General features: G+C 45.3%; 1 protein-coding gene across 3 annotated transcripts in view; it reads right to left on the bottom strand.

Moving 5' to 3' along the window:
• The window catches only part of LOC100121317 (beta-1-syntrophin), a 176,948-nt gene that overhangs the window by 5,753 nt on the left and 153,897 nt on the right, over nucleotides 1-17,298 (bottom strand). For all 3 annotated transcript variants that reach the window (XM_016981141.3, XM_008217020.4, XM_016981144.2), the window contains exons 5-7: nucleotides 11,596-11,825; nucleotides 4,349-4,563; nucleotides 3,153-3,370 (exon numbers count right to left, since the gene is read on the bottom strand). In XM_016981141.3, coding sequence (XP_016836630.1) covers nucleotides 3,153-3,370; nucleotides 4,349-4,563; nucleotides 11,596-11,825 — 663 coding nt within the window. The remainder of the gene's footprint in view (nucleotides 1-3,152; nucleotides 3,371-4,348; nucleotides 4,564-11,595; nucleotides 11,826-17,298) is intronic.

Raw genomic sequence — 17,298 nt, 5'->3', positions numbered from 1 at the left:
GACGCGATAGCCAAGCCATCAGCCGCTGGGAAAGCAACATCATCAGGAATATTCGGCGAATGTCAAAGCGCATTCATCGCGATCAGATCATTAAGGCTGCAGTATAGCAGCGTCACGGCATTAGGCCAGCTTTCTCCAGATTATTATTCGCTCTGACGGCAATAGGTATAACTCGCGTGTGCACCGAGCGCGCATAATGGAGGGATTTAGAGCGCCCGTCGGTTTTATTCGCGCGCTTAGCCGCGGCTCCGACCGCGATGACAGTCCGCTCTCTCGCGACAGAGAGCCGAGTTTTACGATTAAGCTCGCCGCGCGCGTTACTCTATCTGACCATTGCGTCGAATTAATACATTACACCGTTGTGCGCGCGCTTTCAATTCCGTTCTCTCTTTTATTCCACTCGAATCGCTAAAGCTCTCTCGGCGGCGATTTTTTTTTACAAATTGATTCAAAAGCGAGAGAGCTATACGCGCTGGTGTGATATTCGTGGAAATTTATAATCCAGTTTATTTTCACTGAGGTGGAATTTTGCTGGAAGTTTCGCCGGTAAAAAAAATGCCGAATTACACATTCCACACGGCAGTCGATGGAGCTCGTTTGCAAGCCGGGAGTATACGTAATATATCGACAGATTCGCCTGTCATACTGCAACTATACACTAGAGAAAACTAGATATTAAAATTTACTACATATGCAGGAAAAATTACTATATTATATAGTAAAGAACGGTTATACTTGCTTTGTATTAAATTTTACTATTTCAGATAGTACTTTCTATACTGAAATGAAATTTTAAAAAATTTAATTTTTTTTTTGCTGAGCAATTTTACGCGCTTATTCGAATATGATTATTATCCTCTCTTAAAAAAATTATGGCCTTTGTTGTGAAGCATTTAAATTCATAACCCTCGAAACAGTCATAACTCATAACCCTGGCAGAAATGCTTGAGGTGTTTAAAATGAAATGTGGAAACCTTGATAACAGATAAAATATATGCAATATAACTAGCAAGAAATTTTAGTAAAAATTAATCATTACCAACAGTGTGTAGTATTACAACATGTGTATTGAAAAGTGGCACCCTAACCCTATTTAAAGTAGTAATAAAGTGTGTGAATATTACTTAGTTTTTTTTTAAATGTTAGTGAGAAGTTCAATTAAAAGAATAAAGAGTTTGAAGATATACTGCGTCTCTGTGCCCAAAGTCGCCCTCGGTGAGGTTTGAGAGGTGAATTTAAAAAAAAACGTTCAGTATCCGAGTCAGTAAGTTTAAGTCAATCATTATACAATGGTCTTTGAATTGTAAAAAGGCTACTAGACATGTTACCTAGAAATATGTAACCTAGATGATTCTGATTTAACTGTTTTCGTTCATATTTTCACATCAAGGCTCATGCGAATTTTTTGATTGAGCAGGTCGAATTTTACTTATAGCCAGTTACACAGAAACGACTATCTCTAGCACATTGTATTTCTGGTTTCCAGTGTATTTGTACATGAAGAAAGTGATAAGTATTTTAGCTTTTTTGTCAAGGCATTAATTAGAATTTTGACTTTTAATAGTTGTGAGAGATTTTGAGACCGATACCTGTTTTTCCATTTTTGCATTTATTCTCATTCAAAAATTAACAGGTCTAGAGAGCTTATATTTTGTATATAGATTTTTTTTTGTGATTGTGAAATAATATTTAAAGTTGAATCGACTTCAACTAAAAAACTTCTGATTTTGATTCCGACACTGATGTGAATGCAAACTCATGCTATACGACTAAATAATTATCATGAGTGTTGTAGTCGAACACAAAAGTATTTCAGTTAACGTTCATTCAACTTTAAATATCTTTCCAGAATCACAAAAGAAATCTATATGCAAAATATGAGCTTTCTAGACCTGTTAGTTTTGGAATGATAAAAAATGCAAAAATGGAAAAACAGGTATCGGTCTCAAACTCTCTCACAACTGTTAACACAAAAGTCTCACAACTGTCTCACAAAAGTCAAAATTCTAATTAATGCCTTGACAAAAAAGCTAAAATACTTATCACTTTCTTCATGTAAAAATACACTGGAAACCAGAAATACAATGTGCTAGAGATGGTATTTTCTGTGTAACTGTCTACAAGCTAAATTTGATACGCTAAATTAAAAAATTCATATGGGTCTTGATGTGAAAATATGAATGAAAACAGTTAAATCATAATCATGTAGGTTGCATGTTTTCTAGGTAGCATAACAAGTATCTGTGTAAAATTTTAGTTGTATGGCTTTTTTATAATGCAAATAAATGACATTGTAATGATAGACAAACCCACTGACTCTTATACTGAACTTTTCTTCAAATTCACTACTTAAACCAATGACGACGAGATTTAGCATTATTAATATATTTTTTTAAAGTAGTTTTTAGGGATTTAGTAACATGTTACATGCTTATAAAATATTAGCAGACGTTAGTGTGCCGCCCAACACTTATGGTGAATTTTCTACTAGTGTTATTAGACAGAGATAGAATCAAGAGCACGCGAAGCGCGCCTTCTCTACTAGTTATTATTATTATTGATATTTAATGTTGTTAAGTGAAAGAAATTTTTCTGCGGCGACGGGAATCGAACCTGGTCCTCTGGTATGGGAGTCGAGCGCGCTGACCACTTAGCCAAACAGTACTGTTATGTACTAAATTTCAAATCTGATATATTAATCACATTTACTCATGAGTTAATATTAATAATAAATTGACGAAAATTAATAAATAATAGCAGCGAATGATATTTTATCACTTAATAATACCAGATAAACAAAAAATTATAGATTTTGGTCTCTGATAACTGCATAAATCAACTTTATAACCTCAAATTCTGGCAGACGGAGAAATTCTTAAAATAATTTTTACTATATAATGTAGTAATTTCTAGTAAACACGTAACAAATTTTAATATAAGTCTAACAATTTTTACTATGAATATAGTAAAAATCGTCATGGAGCGAGTATGACCTGCCGTTACTATCTAATATAGTAATTTTTCCTACATAAGTAGTAAATTTTAATATATAGTTCTCTCAGTGTAGGGGTGATTTGATTTTCCTAGAAGCGAAACGAAATTGGCCGATAGGAATGTTCGTAAAGAGATGAAGAAAAAGAAAAAAAACTTACGATCTCGGCGTCGTCGCCGCCAAAGTCAAGCCAGAGAAGTCGGGCGCCGTCGTCGGCGGACATTCTGAGCTTCTCGAAGGGTCGTCGCCACAGGGGTGTCGGTGGCGAGCCGGGGCTTATGCCGTTGCCGGTGACGCCGCGAGTACCAGCGGCGTAGAGGGCGAAGCCCTCTTCGTGGTGGACCACCAGCTGGCAGGCTCGACCCTGCCACACGCAACCTGCAACACACGTAGGTAAATGCATTTTAATGGGGATTTACATACCGCTTCGCTCACTTTACTTGTGCGACGATCTGATTTTTCTTATATGCACAGCCGGTGAGATTTGCATGTGTATAAGGGAGAGGAAAGAAAAATTGTCGTTCGAGCGCTATTTTCGCGATCGTAGATTTGGTTATTAATATTGAATAGAGTTACCGGTGGCGGCTGTCGAAAACTGTTATTGGAATTTCATTTAAGACACTTATCTATCGACGATATTTAATATTCGATGGAGAAGGATGTGGACCGTGTTTGGAAGATTCACGAAAGCGCGAGCATTATTCTTTAAAAAGAAGCCGCGCGACGGTATGGGAATTCGACTTCGTAGATTGGGACAGCGTTTAGAAGCGAAAAATTGCTAGTTCCTTTTTTTTCCGAGTTGCAGAAGCCGATACGACATTTCCAAATACACGGCGAATATATACGATTACGATTACGAGCAGTGGTAGTACACGTGTGTTCGTACGCGCGGAGGTTGAAATCGGGGCTGGTGAAAAAAAAGGAGAGCCGAGACACGAGACATTCGAGATATAACCGTTCATCTATTCCTCGTCGTTTATCGGGGACTCGTCGAGGCAAATTGCCGCTCGTCTGCTAGCCCAGAAATACTCTCTCTCTCTCTCTCTCTCTCTTTCTCCTACGGCTCTGCGAGAGCATCTGCTACCTCTCCGAGTTCTCTCTCGCGTTCAGGAGAAAGAGACGTCTGATGGAAAAACCGAGAGAGAGAGAGAGAGAGAATCTTGGCGGATTCGATTCGGGATCTGGTCTCATCGAGGAGGCTGCACGGAACGACGCTTTCCGTCAGACTTTATCCTCTCCTTATACGTACGGCCGAGGCAGGTGAGAGTTTTACAGTCGAATTTCCTCGACTGTGTACGACGTTTTATCGTGTAGGTGCGTTCGAATCTAAATAACGATCGCGAGATATATACTTACGGACTGTGTACTCCCTGAGCGAGTGGGCTGCCGAGTGGCATCCCTGGACGATGGCTCGTGCCCAAGCGGCGAGATCCCGCCTGGTCTCGGCGCGAAGGTTGTGCGTGATTACGCCGTCGATCGTGCCGACTCGGACCGCAAACGTCGCTCCGTACTGATGATTGTTCGAACTGCTGCAGGAGGCCTCGTTCGGCTTCGCCGGCGATGAGACTAGCCTGGAACGGAGGAAATTTCACAAGCGTTAAATATCTTAATTTCAATCTGTACGCATTTGATGTGATATACAACGAAAATGAGGAGTAGGCTCTGGACTGTTTCCGACGAGCGAAGATAGACGGCGCATGGACGCTTTTCTACTTTCTTCATCTCTTTTTGCGAGCTCGAGTGCTTATATATAGCGGCATGTCACCTGTGTGCCTAAACTGCCTTTTGTTGGACCTGTTGTAATGGGGCCGCTTATGCTATAACTACTGCGGTATTATAGGTAGGCGTAATCTTCAATTGAATCTTTGACAAAGCTCGAAGTTCGATTCCCCTGCCGTTGAAAAAAAGACCGCATATAGCATACCCAAAAAGCGCGTCTGATAGCTCGTCGACATAATGCGACGGCTCTCTCCCGACAACATCACGCAGAGCCACTACCGCAGTGAACGAAAGCGAGGGACTGGCCTTATCTATACATCTATACACACGCATACACAGGTGGATGCGCGAGCTCCCGAAGGAACGATCGAGTCCGAGTGGCCCCATCGGACTGGCGCCAATAACCCCGTTATGCAGCGGCGGCGTATGCATTCCGGGTATCGCAGACAGACGTTCCGCTTATACACCCGCGCTTATCTCTCAAACCCATCGTTACGCGGACTATACACAGCTTCCATGCAAAAGCTGCGCCAACGCCGATAAAGCGTCCGAGCGCACAAATCTCCGTTATAGTATACCGCGAATCAAGCAGAGAGAGTGAGAGAGAAAAGGATACACTCTATTCCCTTTTTATTAGCAGCCGCTGCTCTCGTATAAATAATTCGCGCAGCGCAACGTGGGCCAAACCCTCGAGGCTCTCTCGGCGGCGGTGCGGTAAAAGAGGAGGCCGCGCGCACGGATCGAGCAAAAACGGACACAAAGAGAGATAACGGCTGCAAGGGGCTCTACAGGATAGAAGAAATTTCGAGGTGTTTGAGCCAGCGGCCTCGGGGTAAATAGAGGCGTTGAACGAGAATGGATGGCCTCTCGCGCGGAGAAAGGGAAAATAGCCAAGGTCCTGCGCGGGCGCGCAAAAAAAGAAGAGCTGCTGCTGCTGCAGGCCAAGCCCTGTGTGAGAAGAGGGCGTGTGAGAATTCGACGCCGCGCGGGGCCGAAGATTGCGAAATCGAGATAGATGGGGCTGATGCTACTGCTCTAGAGAGAGAGAGAGAGAGAGAGAGAGAGAGAGGACTTTTCGCCGCGGAGACCAGGGAGAGAGCCTCCCGGAATCACTTCCGGCTCTTCCTCTCCCTCGGCTTTGCGGCCTTCTGCGGCAGACGGGCTTTTTCTTTAAAATTTATAAGCTTTTACCTACTTTGCCGCCGAGCTTTTAGTGCCTCTCGATCTCTCTGCCTCTCTCACTGCGATGTTTGCTATACGTATACTCGCTGTGTTTCCTCGGGGATCGTTCATTCGCAATCGGAAATAATCCTTTTCCTGTATATTATACCGATTATGTACTTAATAAAAGCAACATTTCACGATCCACCTAAGAACTCGGATTGACAGCCTGTAGCTCCGAAAAAGGCGACCGCAGCGAATAAATATACAGCAGGGACGAATCGCGTCCATGAAATCAACGTGCTGTCGATATCCGTCTTCTTCCTGTGCACTCGCTCCCGAAGTAGCGCGAAAACAAGACAGATAGCCTCTGATTCGATTTTCCTATTATCGCTCTGTCCATACGTGTGTGTGTGTGTGCGGTCGATTTTTTTCTCTCTACCCCAGCGCTACGGAATTAAAATGCATTACACGGCGCGTCGACTCTGTATGCACTTGGTCGTTCCAGTTTTGCGGAGGATGGAAAAAGCGGCCGGATATATATATATATATATATATATATATATATATATATATATATATATATATATATATATATATATAGAGAGAGAGAGAGAGAGCCGCTACACAATGAAGAGGTTTTGAATTTTTCGCGTTTTCACTGCGTACACCATAAGGCTCTACAATAAAACGACAGCCAGTCTAGCTCCAGGAAAAAGTCAGAAGCAATAAGACAAAGAATCGCAGCCCTGCAGTACAGAGACACGCGAGACAAGGATCAAACAATAATCCGGCCGACGCGTTTAACACAGCAGTAGCAGCAGCAGCTCACGTCGTCCTGCGCGGGACAAATTAATCCGAGTTGGACCGAACTCGCTGCTGCTGCTGCTGCTACTTCGACAGCAGCGACGAGCCGAACACGGAAGGGGAGAAATGTTGTCTCGCGCAGTAGTCTCTCGCACGCGCAATTCATCCCCCCGCCGGCGCTTAGTTTGCGCTCGCCGCCAGTATCCGGAGTCACCGCCGGCGGAGAAACGTGGAAAGAGAGAGAGAGAGAGAGAGAGAGAGAGAGAGCCGAACTGTACAGTAGATGTTACAATTGCCTGGTTACGATACGTCTGACGAACAATCCAACGGAAGTTCCTCGCTCTCTTATTATACACTCTCGTTACGCAAGAGCTGTCTAATCGCTTACACATCGATCCGACACAACAGCTCGCTAATTGCTAATCGCCACGCGTCGCGAGAGAAGCAAAAAAGCTCTCGCCCCCCCCCCCCCCCACCCCCGCTCCGAGCTTATACTATACACGGCGATTCATTAATCGTCGGCGGCGAGTATAGCGCGCCGAAACTTCGCCTCTCGATATCCCATCTCGCGCTACTCCGATTGAAACATTTGCATACATATACCGCCGGCCCTCTGTACGAACGTGCTCCGGACAGCTTTCCCAGTCCGCGCGCAAGTTCATCGCCGGAAGACAGAGCGCGCGCGCACACACACAGGCTACTACTACTACACGGCTTATATAAGGCTCGCTAAATGGAATACCCCAACGTAATTGGGACGAGAGGGTCGGGATAAAAACGCGAGAGGCACCGCGCGCTTATGCAACACAGGCTTCGGGGCGGATGTGTGTATACGTATGGTGTACACGTATTTGCTGCCGCCTAATGAAACGGAAAATTAATGGCGCGATTCGCTGTTCCAGAAACTGTTGGGCACTTTTTTCCCTCGCCTCCTCCTCGTCGTCGTCGTTAAATTTTGTTACGAAACTTGTTATTTTTCCATCCGGAGAGCTGGCGGTGTGGAAAAAAAAAGGTATATCAGTCGATATTCAAGATTTCAAATATCCACTTCGATCGGAAACATGTCAGGGCATTAAAATACGATAACCGAGTCGTCGTGATAAGAGAGATACGCTAACGGGAAAAACGATAAACGAAAAAAGAGAAAACGAGGAAGAAAGACGAGTTCTGTCGCAGGGATATGCGCGATACGCCAATTTCGGGAATGCCTTCGAGGTCACGGATTCGTCGTTAACAATCCGCGTGTGTGTGTGTGTGTCTGTTTGCAGCGCTGGAATATCTCGGAAAAATATAAAATTTTAGTGCACAGCTCCGGGCCGCCGCGTTATAACGTCGAATTTATTTCGCATCGTGTTCCCGCACCTGCACATCGGTATTCTATTCTATTACTAGGGAAAAACACTTCGACACTCTTCGCGCAAACACACACACACACACACACACACACACAGTCCGAACTAATCCGAATAATATATCTAAACGCGCGAGCCGTAGCGTAAACTTTGACGACGCGTTGAAATTGAAAGGAGCCGCATGCAGCGGTCGCAGAGTATAGTGTCGTATACAGTCCTAAATTCGAAACGCGCGCGCATATCTCGCGCGAACAATAACAAACTCGTATCCCATTATGGAGACGTGTAGGGCGCGCGGCTCTTTACATAACGCGCTCGTCACACACACGCACACACACACACACACAACGCGCAGACGTAAAGATTACAAAGGGCCAGTGTAATGCAAGACCTATAGCAGACGTCGCACAGTGATTGCCGGCCGCGCGTGTGATATACGTGACTGCGCGCATTATATATAATATACGCGCGCGAGCGCCCTATATGCACGTGTGTATACATATGTACGTATGCATATAATGCGTTCGTTCAGTGCAGTTCCCGTGTGCGCGCGCGCTCGTATTTGCAGATCACGTACAAGCCGCCGCCAGTTTGTTTGACGAGGGTAGCCTCGTTGGCTCTAACGATTAATCACTCGCTATTAATTAACCGGCGAATAGTTCCCCCCTACCCACGCTCTCGTTAAATCCACCGGAGATATTCCGTATACGCGAGCATTTTTTCAGCGCGCGGAGCTGCGTGAAAGTAATATTTTTTTTTTCGGTTATTTTCTCGCCTCGGGACGAGCCTGGATTTTCCCGCGATTATCATCATCGCGGCGCTTGTAATTAATTCGCCGATGAATTTCGAACTCCTTTCGCCTTAGATATGCTCGCTAACAGCGCGAGAGAGTTTTCAAATTAGCGTTTGACTTCATTAATTAGCCCTGCTTTGCGGGGGCGATGGATCGGTGACTTTTATCGCGTTAGCGCTGCTAATTAAGGATTGAAAAATTATCGGCGAGGCGGGGCCGACTCTGATTTTAGGTGTTTTGATGTAGTTGCAGTATTTTTGTATACTCATGGTAGGATAAATTATTCCGGTGTATTTTTAGTCGATGTGTCCCACTGCGATTCAAGGTTAAATTCGGAAGATCGATACCGTTCGTCAATAATTTCAAAAGAACAATCCTCGAGCCAAAACAAGTCGCGCGAAATAATTAAATTCCAAGCGATATCCTCCAAGGATGATGATAGCCGTGAGAAGGAAGGAGGTCGCTCGGTCACGGTCTTTAACTTTTACGAGGTTCTCTCGCGCGGGAAGGGGGGGGGGCAGACATCGCTGTTTAGCTGTCTGCAGCCTACTTGGCGGCCGAGCGTTAATTATTATCAGTCGGCGCGATCCGTTCCTCGGACGCCCCCTCCCCCCCGTGTGGTATAGCTATAGCTGGCGGCACGCGACCTGTAAATAAGGGTCATCGTCGCGGACGACTACGACGACTTCGCACAGGGGTTAACGACACACTCGCCGACTATACGAAGCCGGTGTAAGGATGCTAAGGGACGATTTAGCTGTGATTGACGAGCGCGTTAGAGTCGTCCGCTTGCAGCTGTTGTCGCGAGTGCATTCTTGTAATATGGTCACTGGAATTTGTTTACTGGATTTCGAATTATTACTGCAACTGTTCGATATGCTGTAACATTCTGAAAGAATCGTCCTCAGTAGAGAGGTACCGTAGTGCAGACTCGAGCAGTTGTAACGTGAGCGGCCCAACGGATAGTTTTGACACAGGTGGTAAGCCTTTATATCTAGCAATATACGAGTAGACTAAGTTGAGGAAAACAGAAAAGTGCCTATGCGCCACCTATCGACAAGCTATGGAGGAAAGGCCAGTCAAAAATAGTATCGTTTCATGTAACAGCTAATTCGATATAGTTACTTACTCTAATTTATCATACTCGGCACCGATTATATTTTCATCGCTACAAAAACAACGTCTAATGTGTAGACGTAATAACGCCCGTCAGATATACTTATTATTAAATTACACATTTCAACTGTCTGTTTACTCCAATTAATCATATTAGAACGTAACTAAGCACAAAGCGTAGATATTTTTATTGGAATAAAAGCATTGCCGAGTCGAAATTTAATACCAGCTGTCAGTTGCGCTAACGTTCTTTGATTCAATTATCTCGAATATGCGGAGTACCATTCTCCTCTCTTAAAAAAATGATGGCTTTTGTTGTGAAGCATTTAATACGTGATTCTGATTGGTTGCTGATTGGTTGCCTCAGCAACGAGATCAGAAGCGCGCTTTAAATTCATAACCCTCAAAACAGTCATAACTCATAACCCTGATGGTAGAAATGTTTAAGGTGTTTAAAATGAAATGTGGAAACCTTGATAACAGATAAAATATATGTAATATAACTAGCAAGAAATTTTAGTAAAAATTAATCATTACCAAGAGTGTGTAGTATTACAACATGTGTATTGAAAAGTGGCACCCTAATCCTATTTGAAGTAGTAATAAAGTGTGTGAATATTATTTAGATTTTTTTTAAATGTCAGTGAGAAGTTCAATTAAAAGAATAAAGAGTTTGAAGATATACTGTGTCTCTGTGCCCAAAGTCGCCCTCGGTGAGGTTTGAGAGGTGAATTTAAAGAAAAGTTCAGTATCCGAGTCAGTAAGTTTAAGTCAATCATTATACAATGGTCTTTGAATTGTAAAAAGGCTACTAGACATGTTACCTAGAAATATGTAACCTAGATGATTCTGATTTAACTGTTTTCGTTCATATTTGCACATCCAGGCTCATGCGAACTTTTTAATTGAGCAGGTCAAATTTTACTTATAGCCAGTTACGCAGAAACTACGATCTCGAATTCGAATGAGAAAAAATGCAAAAATGGAGAAACAGGTATCGGCCTCAAAATCTCTCACAACTGTTAAAAGTCAGAATTCTAATTAATGCCTTGACAAAAAAGCTAAAATACTTATCACCTTCTTCATGTAAAAATGCACTGGAAACCAAAAATACAATGTGCTAGAGATGGTAATTTTGTGTGTAACTGTCTACAAGCAAAATTTGATACGCTAAATTAAAGAATTCATATGGGCCTCGATGTGAAAATATGAATGAAAACAGTTAAATCATAATCATGTAGGTTGCATGTTTTCTAGGTAGCATAGTAAGTATCTGTGTAAAATTTCAGTTGTATAGCTTTTTTATAATGCAAATAAATGGCATTGTAATGATAGACAAACCCACTGACTCTTATACTGAACTTTTCTTCAAATTCACTATTCAAACCAATGATAACGACATTGAGCATTATTAATATATTTATTAAAAAATAGTTTTGAGGGATTTAGTAACATGTTACATGCTTATAAAATATTAGCAGACGTTAGTGTGCCGCCCAACGCTTATAATAGATTTTCTACCAGTGTTATTATTAGACAGAGATAGAATTAAGAGCGCGCGAAGCGCGCCTTCATTCATAGTATTCTAAATTTGCTCATCTCCGGCACAAACCGCTTATACAGTGTCGAATCAATAAAAAGCCATATATACTAACCTCGTAGCGATGAGCGGACAGGTGATGCTCGGCGACGCCCAAGCTTCGGGGCTCCAGGGCGCGCACTCGTATAGCCTCAATTCCCTTCCAGAAACGGCTCCGAAGACGCTGCGCCAGCCACCGGCACATCCTGTCCCGTAACTGCTACCCGCACCACCGCCGCCGCCTCTCGACGTGCTCGCGCTGCTTCCTGCCCCGTCCTCGCTGCTCTCGCTGCTCGCTCGGCCGTTCTGCAAAACAGAAACGCGTTCGCTTTAGTATAAAAAGACGGGAAAAGCAGTTCATCGAACGGAAAAACTCGCTTGCCGAAAGAAGGAAGTCTCTCTCTCTCACTCTCTCTCTCTCTCTCACTCTCTCTCTCTCACTCTCTCTCTCTCTCTCTCTCTCTCTCTCCGGAAGCGCGGACAAAAGAACCTTTTCACAGTTTGCGGTCTTTGCGGCTGGCCGCTTAATTGAACCGTCAGGTTTTGACGTCGCGCCAAAGCACGTGTATGTATACATGCCGTTTCTTTACACGTCCGAGGTTGCCTCACGTACACACGGCTATATTCTCGTTATCTGTTTCTTTTTGATCGCGAGAGTCCCACTGTGACGCGCCACTTGATCATAGCTATGCGCGACTAGGGCAAGAGTATCGCTTTTCCTTAGTGTCTAAGACTCGTATGGGGATGGATTACGTGACTGGTTACGTGTCCTCGACTTTCGCAAAGTTACGCCGAGGTGTAAATAAAAGACAGAGAGGGAGAGTCAGAGCTCTTTTGAGCAACGAGTTTATCTAATAATTAGAGAGCAAGAAGAGTCTTTCGAGCGGCCAAGTGGCTTATACTTCATCTCTTCAATTATTTAATTCGTCTCATAATGAAGAGTAACGAGTTTCTTCTCTCTCTCTCTTCCAGCCCGGTTATACACTGCCGGCGCAAACGATAGATGAAGCTTAAGCAAAGATATTTTATAATTAACGCGCAGCAGCCGGGCTATCATTAAAAATAAATTCAGCGAGAAAGAGAAACAGCTTTCACGGACACTCCGCGCGCGGTATGATGAAGTGGCAGCGACGATGTATAACTTCGCGCGGAAAGTGTAATCAACTTCGGCAAACGCGAAAATCGCACAGGGCTGGCACTGACGAAATTATACAATATACAACAACACGAGCTCGGACGCCAAGACAGAGAGAGAGAGAGAGAGAGAGAGAGAGAGAGAGAGAGAGAGCCGATCTTCGCCGCGACTTCTTCGAAAAGTGTAATTACTCGGCGGGGGAAAATAAAGCCCGGCGCGTCGTCATTTCGAGTAGAGAACGGGCTTTTCGTCTTCGTTAGAAATAAACTCAGCCGCTCTGTTGCGACAGCGAGTTTCGCGAGCCGTAAAAAAGAAGACAGTCGCGTATTTACAGCGTAAAGCGCGGTAGCTTTACATTTGAAAAGACTAGCCAAGTTTTTATTATACACATCGCACGCGAGAATGAAGATGTATCAGTAGGGAAGATTAGATTTTCATTTTTATTTTCGCCTCCGGCACACGACGCGCATCTCGAGGGCTGGCTGGCTGGCGCGAAATGGAAACGCCATTACCCGACCACGTCATGTCCACGTACTTCCGTAACCGCGAAATCGCGTGTGCGGATCGACGCGACGGGAGGGCTTTAATTGAGCCTGCAAAATGTTAGCCAGCGCTGTACGTTACATTCACGGGCACCCCTACGGTGCGCTGCTTTTTTGGCTTTGAAACTCGCAAGGCGTCAAGATCGCCCGAATAAGCTACTTAGCTCTTTCGATGTTACACTCCCTTATCGGTGTGTGTGTGTGTTTGCGTCGAGTCCCGTCAACCGACTCGAATTCGAACTAGATTTCAGAGTGGAGCGAGCGAGGTGTAGTCGAACTGGCAAACACAGCTTTCCTGTGCGCAGTTTGCCTAAACATCGTTTGGAGAGAGAGAGAGAGAGAGTGAAGCTCTTCGTGTACACTGCTCATCCTCGGCGTTCCTTTCGACGGCCGGCTGAGCTTTAATCAAAGATCTCTCGAGTAATTAGGGAGCTCTCGATTTTCGCTGAATTCGCCAGAGCTTGCAGCGGTGAGAGAGTGAGGCTTCTTTCTTGATTGTTAATTGATTAATTCGTGCAACGCCGAACTTGTGTATTAATCGTACACGTGTGTACATCAGCGCGTGTCTTGGTTAAAATTAATTAGTTGGGCCGATCGACCAGATTCAGTAATCGGGCTAGTTTGCTCCCTTTGTGCACGATTCGAAGTACCTAGAAAGTTTTTTTTTCTCGCGTTTCCTAACGGTATTTCTCACATCAAAAGCGCATCCAATGGAATCCGTAACGACTCAACGAATTCGCTCAATCCTTGCATATGCAACTGTGCAAACTTCAACTTCATCCGCAGAACTTACTTAGGTAGAGCCTCATCCTCTTACCCGTGCGCCGTGCCCTCGGCAACTGTGTGCACTTTCAGCGGCTCGGACATAGCGCTGCTACAAGAGCGCATCGATCTGCTCGCGTAGAGAGATAGATAGATAGAGAGAGAGAGAGAGAGAGAGAGAGAGAGAGAGAGAGAGAGAGAGAGAGAGAGAGAGTTTGAAGGGAACCTCAGCAGCAGCAGCAGCGGCAGCGGCTCTAGCCATCGATGCTTGCAACTGGCCGGCGCACAAACACACACTCCACGCCCGAGAAGAGACTCGACGACGACGACGTCCGTGGAAGACACACGAGGTTCGCATCCGCAGTTTGCTTAGCATTGCTGATGCACTATCCTTCCCTCCTCTCTCCCTCTCGTCTAGTGCTGCTAGTTCAACCGTGAGTCTCTACGTGTATGTGTGTGTGTGCTCGGGTATTAAGCGCAAGCTCCGCTTATAACACTCGATGTTTGATAAGCGCCAGACACTGGACCGACACCGCTTTCTCGCTAATTAATGCTAAGTAAGCGGCCGAGAGAGCCTGATTTTGAGCGATGGATCGCTATCGAGGGGTACTTTCCGCAAGCGCTCGACGAGCGAATGCAGCAGCAGCAGCAGCAGCGACGATGAGATCGGCAGCTTTCTATCGCGCGCGATAATTTGCTGAAAGCTGGGGATTTTTCAGTCTCTAATAAGAAATATTACGAAAACGCGCGTTCGATTTCACAGTAGCCAGCGCAGATGCGATGGAACAGGGAGAGAACCGCTGCTGCTGCCGCCGCTGTCCGATAGCACATGATTAATGTACGGGGTATCCATACCTTTCTCAGTCAGCTCGACTGCCCACCTCTCTCTCTCTCTCTCTCTCTCTAACTTCCGCTTCGTGTGCAGCAACGTACCCTCCTCTCTCTTTCGGCGCTTCTCCGTGCGCTGATATTTGATCCCGGAGGCATTCAATTACAGTAATGATGGCTCTGCAGTTCAGCGCGTTTCCGAGCTTAGACGCGCGTAAGCGATAATATTGCGAGGTGCAGGGCTGTATGTGCGAGGCAGAGAGAATAAAGGCTCGTAACTATTTCCCGAGGAATTCGCCTCCCCGTCGCTAAGTTTAATTTCAATCTCTTCAATATCAGACGCGACTATATACTGTGTGTTATAGCAGTGATGGTACACGTGTTCCCTCGCGCGCTTCAATTATTCTTCGGAATAAGAGAAAACTCGGAGAATACATACGCAGACACGCGCGTATGGCAATCTGTCAAAGTCGAGCGAGCTTCAGCGTATGTATACCCCCGAATTCGAGCTCCATACTCTCTCGCGTGGAAAGTTCCGAGTTTTGCTTGACTTTGCGCTGCGTTTGCGTTTCCCTTTCTCTCTCTCTCTCTCTCTCTCTTTATCCGCAGGCGCATACGTCAATATCATTAGGTATCTTTCTTTCTCCCTTCTTCTTCTTCTTCTTCTTTTCTCTCGTGCGTGATTACAGCGAAATTTCAGCGTATTCCACACCCGCGCATATTTTCAATTATAAGCACAGACACACGTGGGAGAAGTTCTCCCGATCGAAAGTTCGAAGCTGCGACCGTATTCGTAAAAAAGCGAACGAGAAGCTCTCGCGCGCGGCGATACCTCCTAATGTATTTTCCATTAGAGCCTTTATGCGCCACATGAGTAAGTGCGCAAGCGCGCGTATACACCATTACCGCGAGAGCTACTCGCCGTGTGCGCGGGCGAATGGTTAACGACGTTTTCCCGCCTCTTTCCACCCCCCTTTTTTCCCCCTAACTATACAATGTATACCATAATCGTCGCGTTTACCGGAACTATTTGAATACTCCGCGGTTCCGGCTTTGAAAATCCTTCAGGGCGTGTTAAAACGGACTCGATATAACGAATAATTCAACCGCTCCAGGAAAATGCAAACTCCAAGAGCTCGTTAACTATTTATTCGGCGAAAGTTTATATCCCCGCTCCCGTTGTCCAGAGCTGATTTCGCTCTCGGCGTGGCAAACTACGCGCAGTGGAAATACGCAAACGCGCGCGACTCTTCTGCTGCTGCCGGCGTTTTCTCGCACTCGCGAGGAAAAGGAGAAAGAGAGAGAAAGAGAGAGAGAGAGAGAGAGAGAGTAACTGCCTCGCGGGCACTAGCCCCTCTGACGCTTGAAAGGCGTCGTGTTGACACGTGAATCGTAGCAGCAGCAGCAGCGGCAGCCTTTAAATCCGGAGAATCTTTGCTGTTTGCCCTCGTTTCGCACTGCTGCTTCGAATTGCTCCATCTCTCACTCGAGCTCAAAAACTTCTCTCGCGCTCGCTCGATTCTACGGTAATTCTCCGGTAATTCCACTTCCGGGCTTTTCGACTGCCACTGCCTTTGCTCGTGTTCCATCAGAACGAGCTTCCCCCCCCCCCTTCTTTCGTTATTATTATGCACAAGAGAGCGAACGCTTTTCCCACTGCTCAGCTCTCTCACCTGGATTCCGTTCGCGTTTTTTCTCTCTTTCTTCCTCCGCTTCGTGCGCGAGTATTGTACGTAGCCTGGAGCTTATCGAAAAATTCATAACGTTTCGACACGCGCGTCACGTAAATTTTTTCCTAATCCGCGCATCGACGATCGAAAAAAAAAGAACAGCCTGAGGAGATAAGACACTCCCCCAGCCTACCTCCATACTACTACTAATAAAGCTCCCGCGGCTCCGATATTTTTAAAAGCCATCTAGGCAATCGTTTCTCTCTCGCGCCACCCGTATACGGCAGCAGCCTCCCCTGCGCCGCACAGAGAGAGGAGGAGAACCGCAAGCAGCTCGTGTTCGCGTAATTCGGGGGTCTACCGCTGCAGCCTAGTGGGTATTTGCGTGAAAATTCGAATGGAATTTTGGCTGCCGCCGTGAAATCCCCGTTTAAGGAGAGGGGGAGAGAGAAAGCTCGGAGTCGAAAAGAAGGCAACGCCTCGAGAGCTGTTCCATACGTATTGCCGGCTTAACTTGCGCCCATGCGCCCTGACACACGCTTATTTATCTATACACACGCGTACGTCTTCTTTTTAACGAGGGGTAGATGTATACATGCCAACGAGAGACTTCTCGATTCTATTATACAATACACACGCAGACACGTGGGGAGAGAAAAGGCATCGCAAATGAGAAATTTGTATTGGCCTATTTTCCATGCGCGCAGTCGCCGTCGAGTTTATTCATGAGAGAATTTTTTGCCTATCGATCTCCTATGCATGTATAGCTATAACGTATATATAGTGTACCAGAGAGAACAACGAACAGAGAGAGAGAGAGAGGCCTATATTGATTCTATGCA

The sequence above is a fragment of the Nasonia vitripennis genome, chromosome 1, assembly GCF_009193385.2.
Source record: "Nasonia vitripennis strain AsymCx chromosome 1, Nvit_psr_1.1, whole genome shotgun sequence".
NCBI lineage: Eukaryota > Metazoa > Arthropoda > Insecta > Hymenoptera > Pteromalidae > Nasonia > Nasonia vitripennis.
Note: the sequence above shows the minus strand (reverse complement) of the source record. Positions and strands in the feature narration are given on the sequence as shown.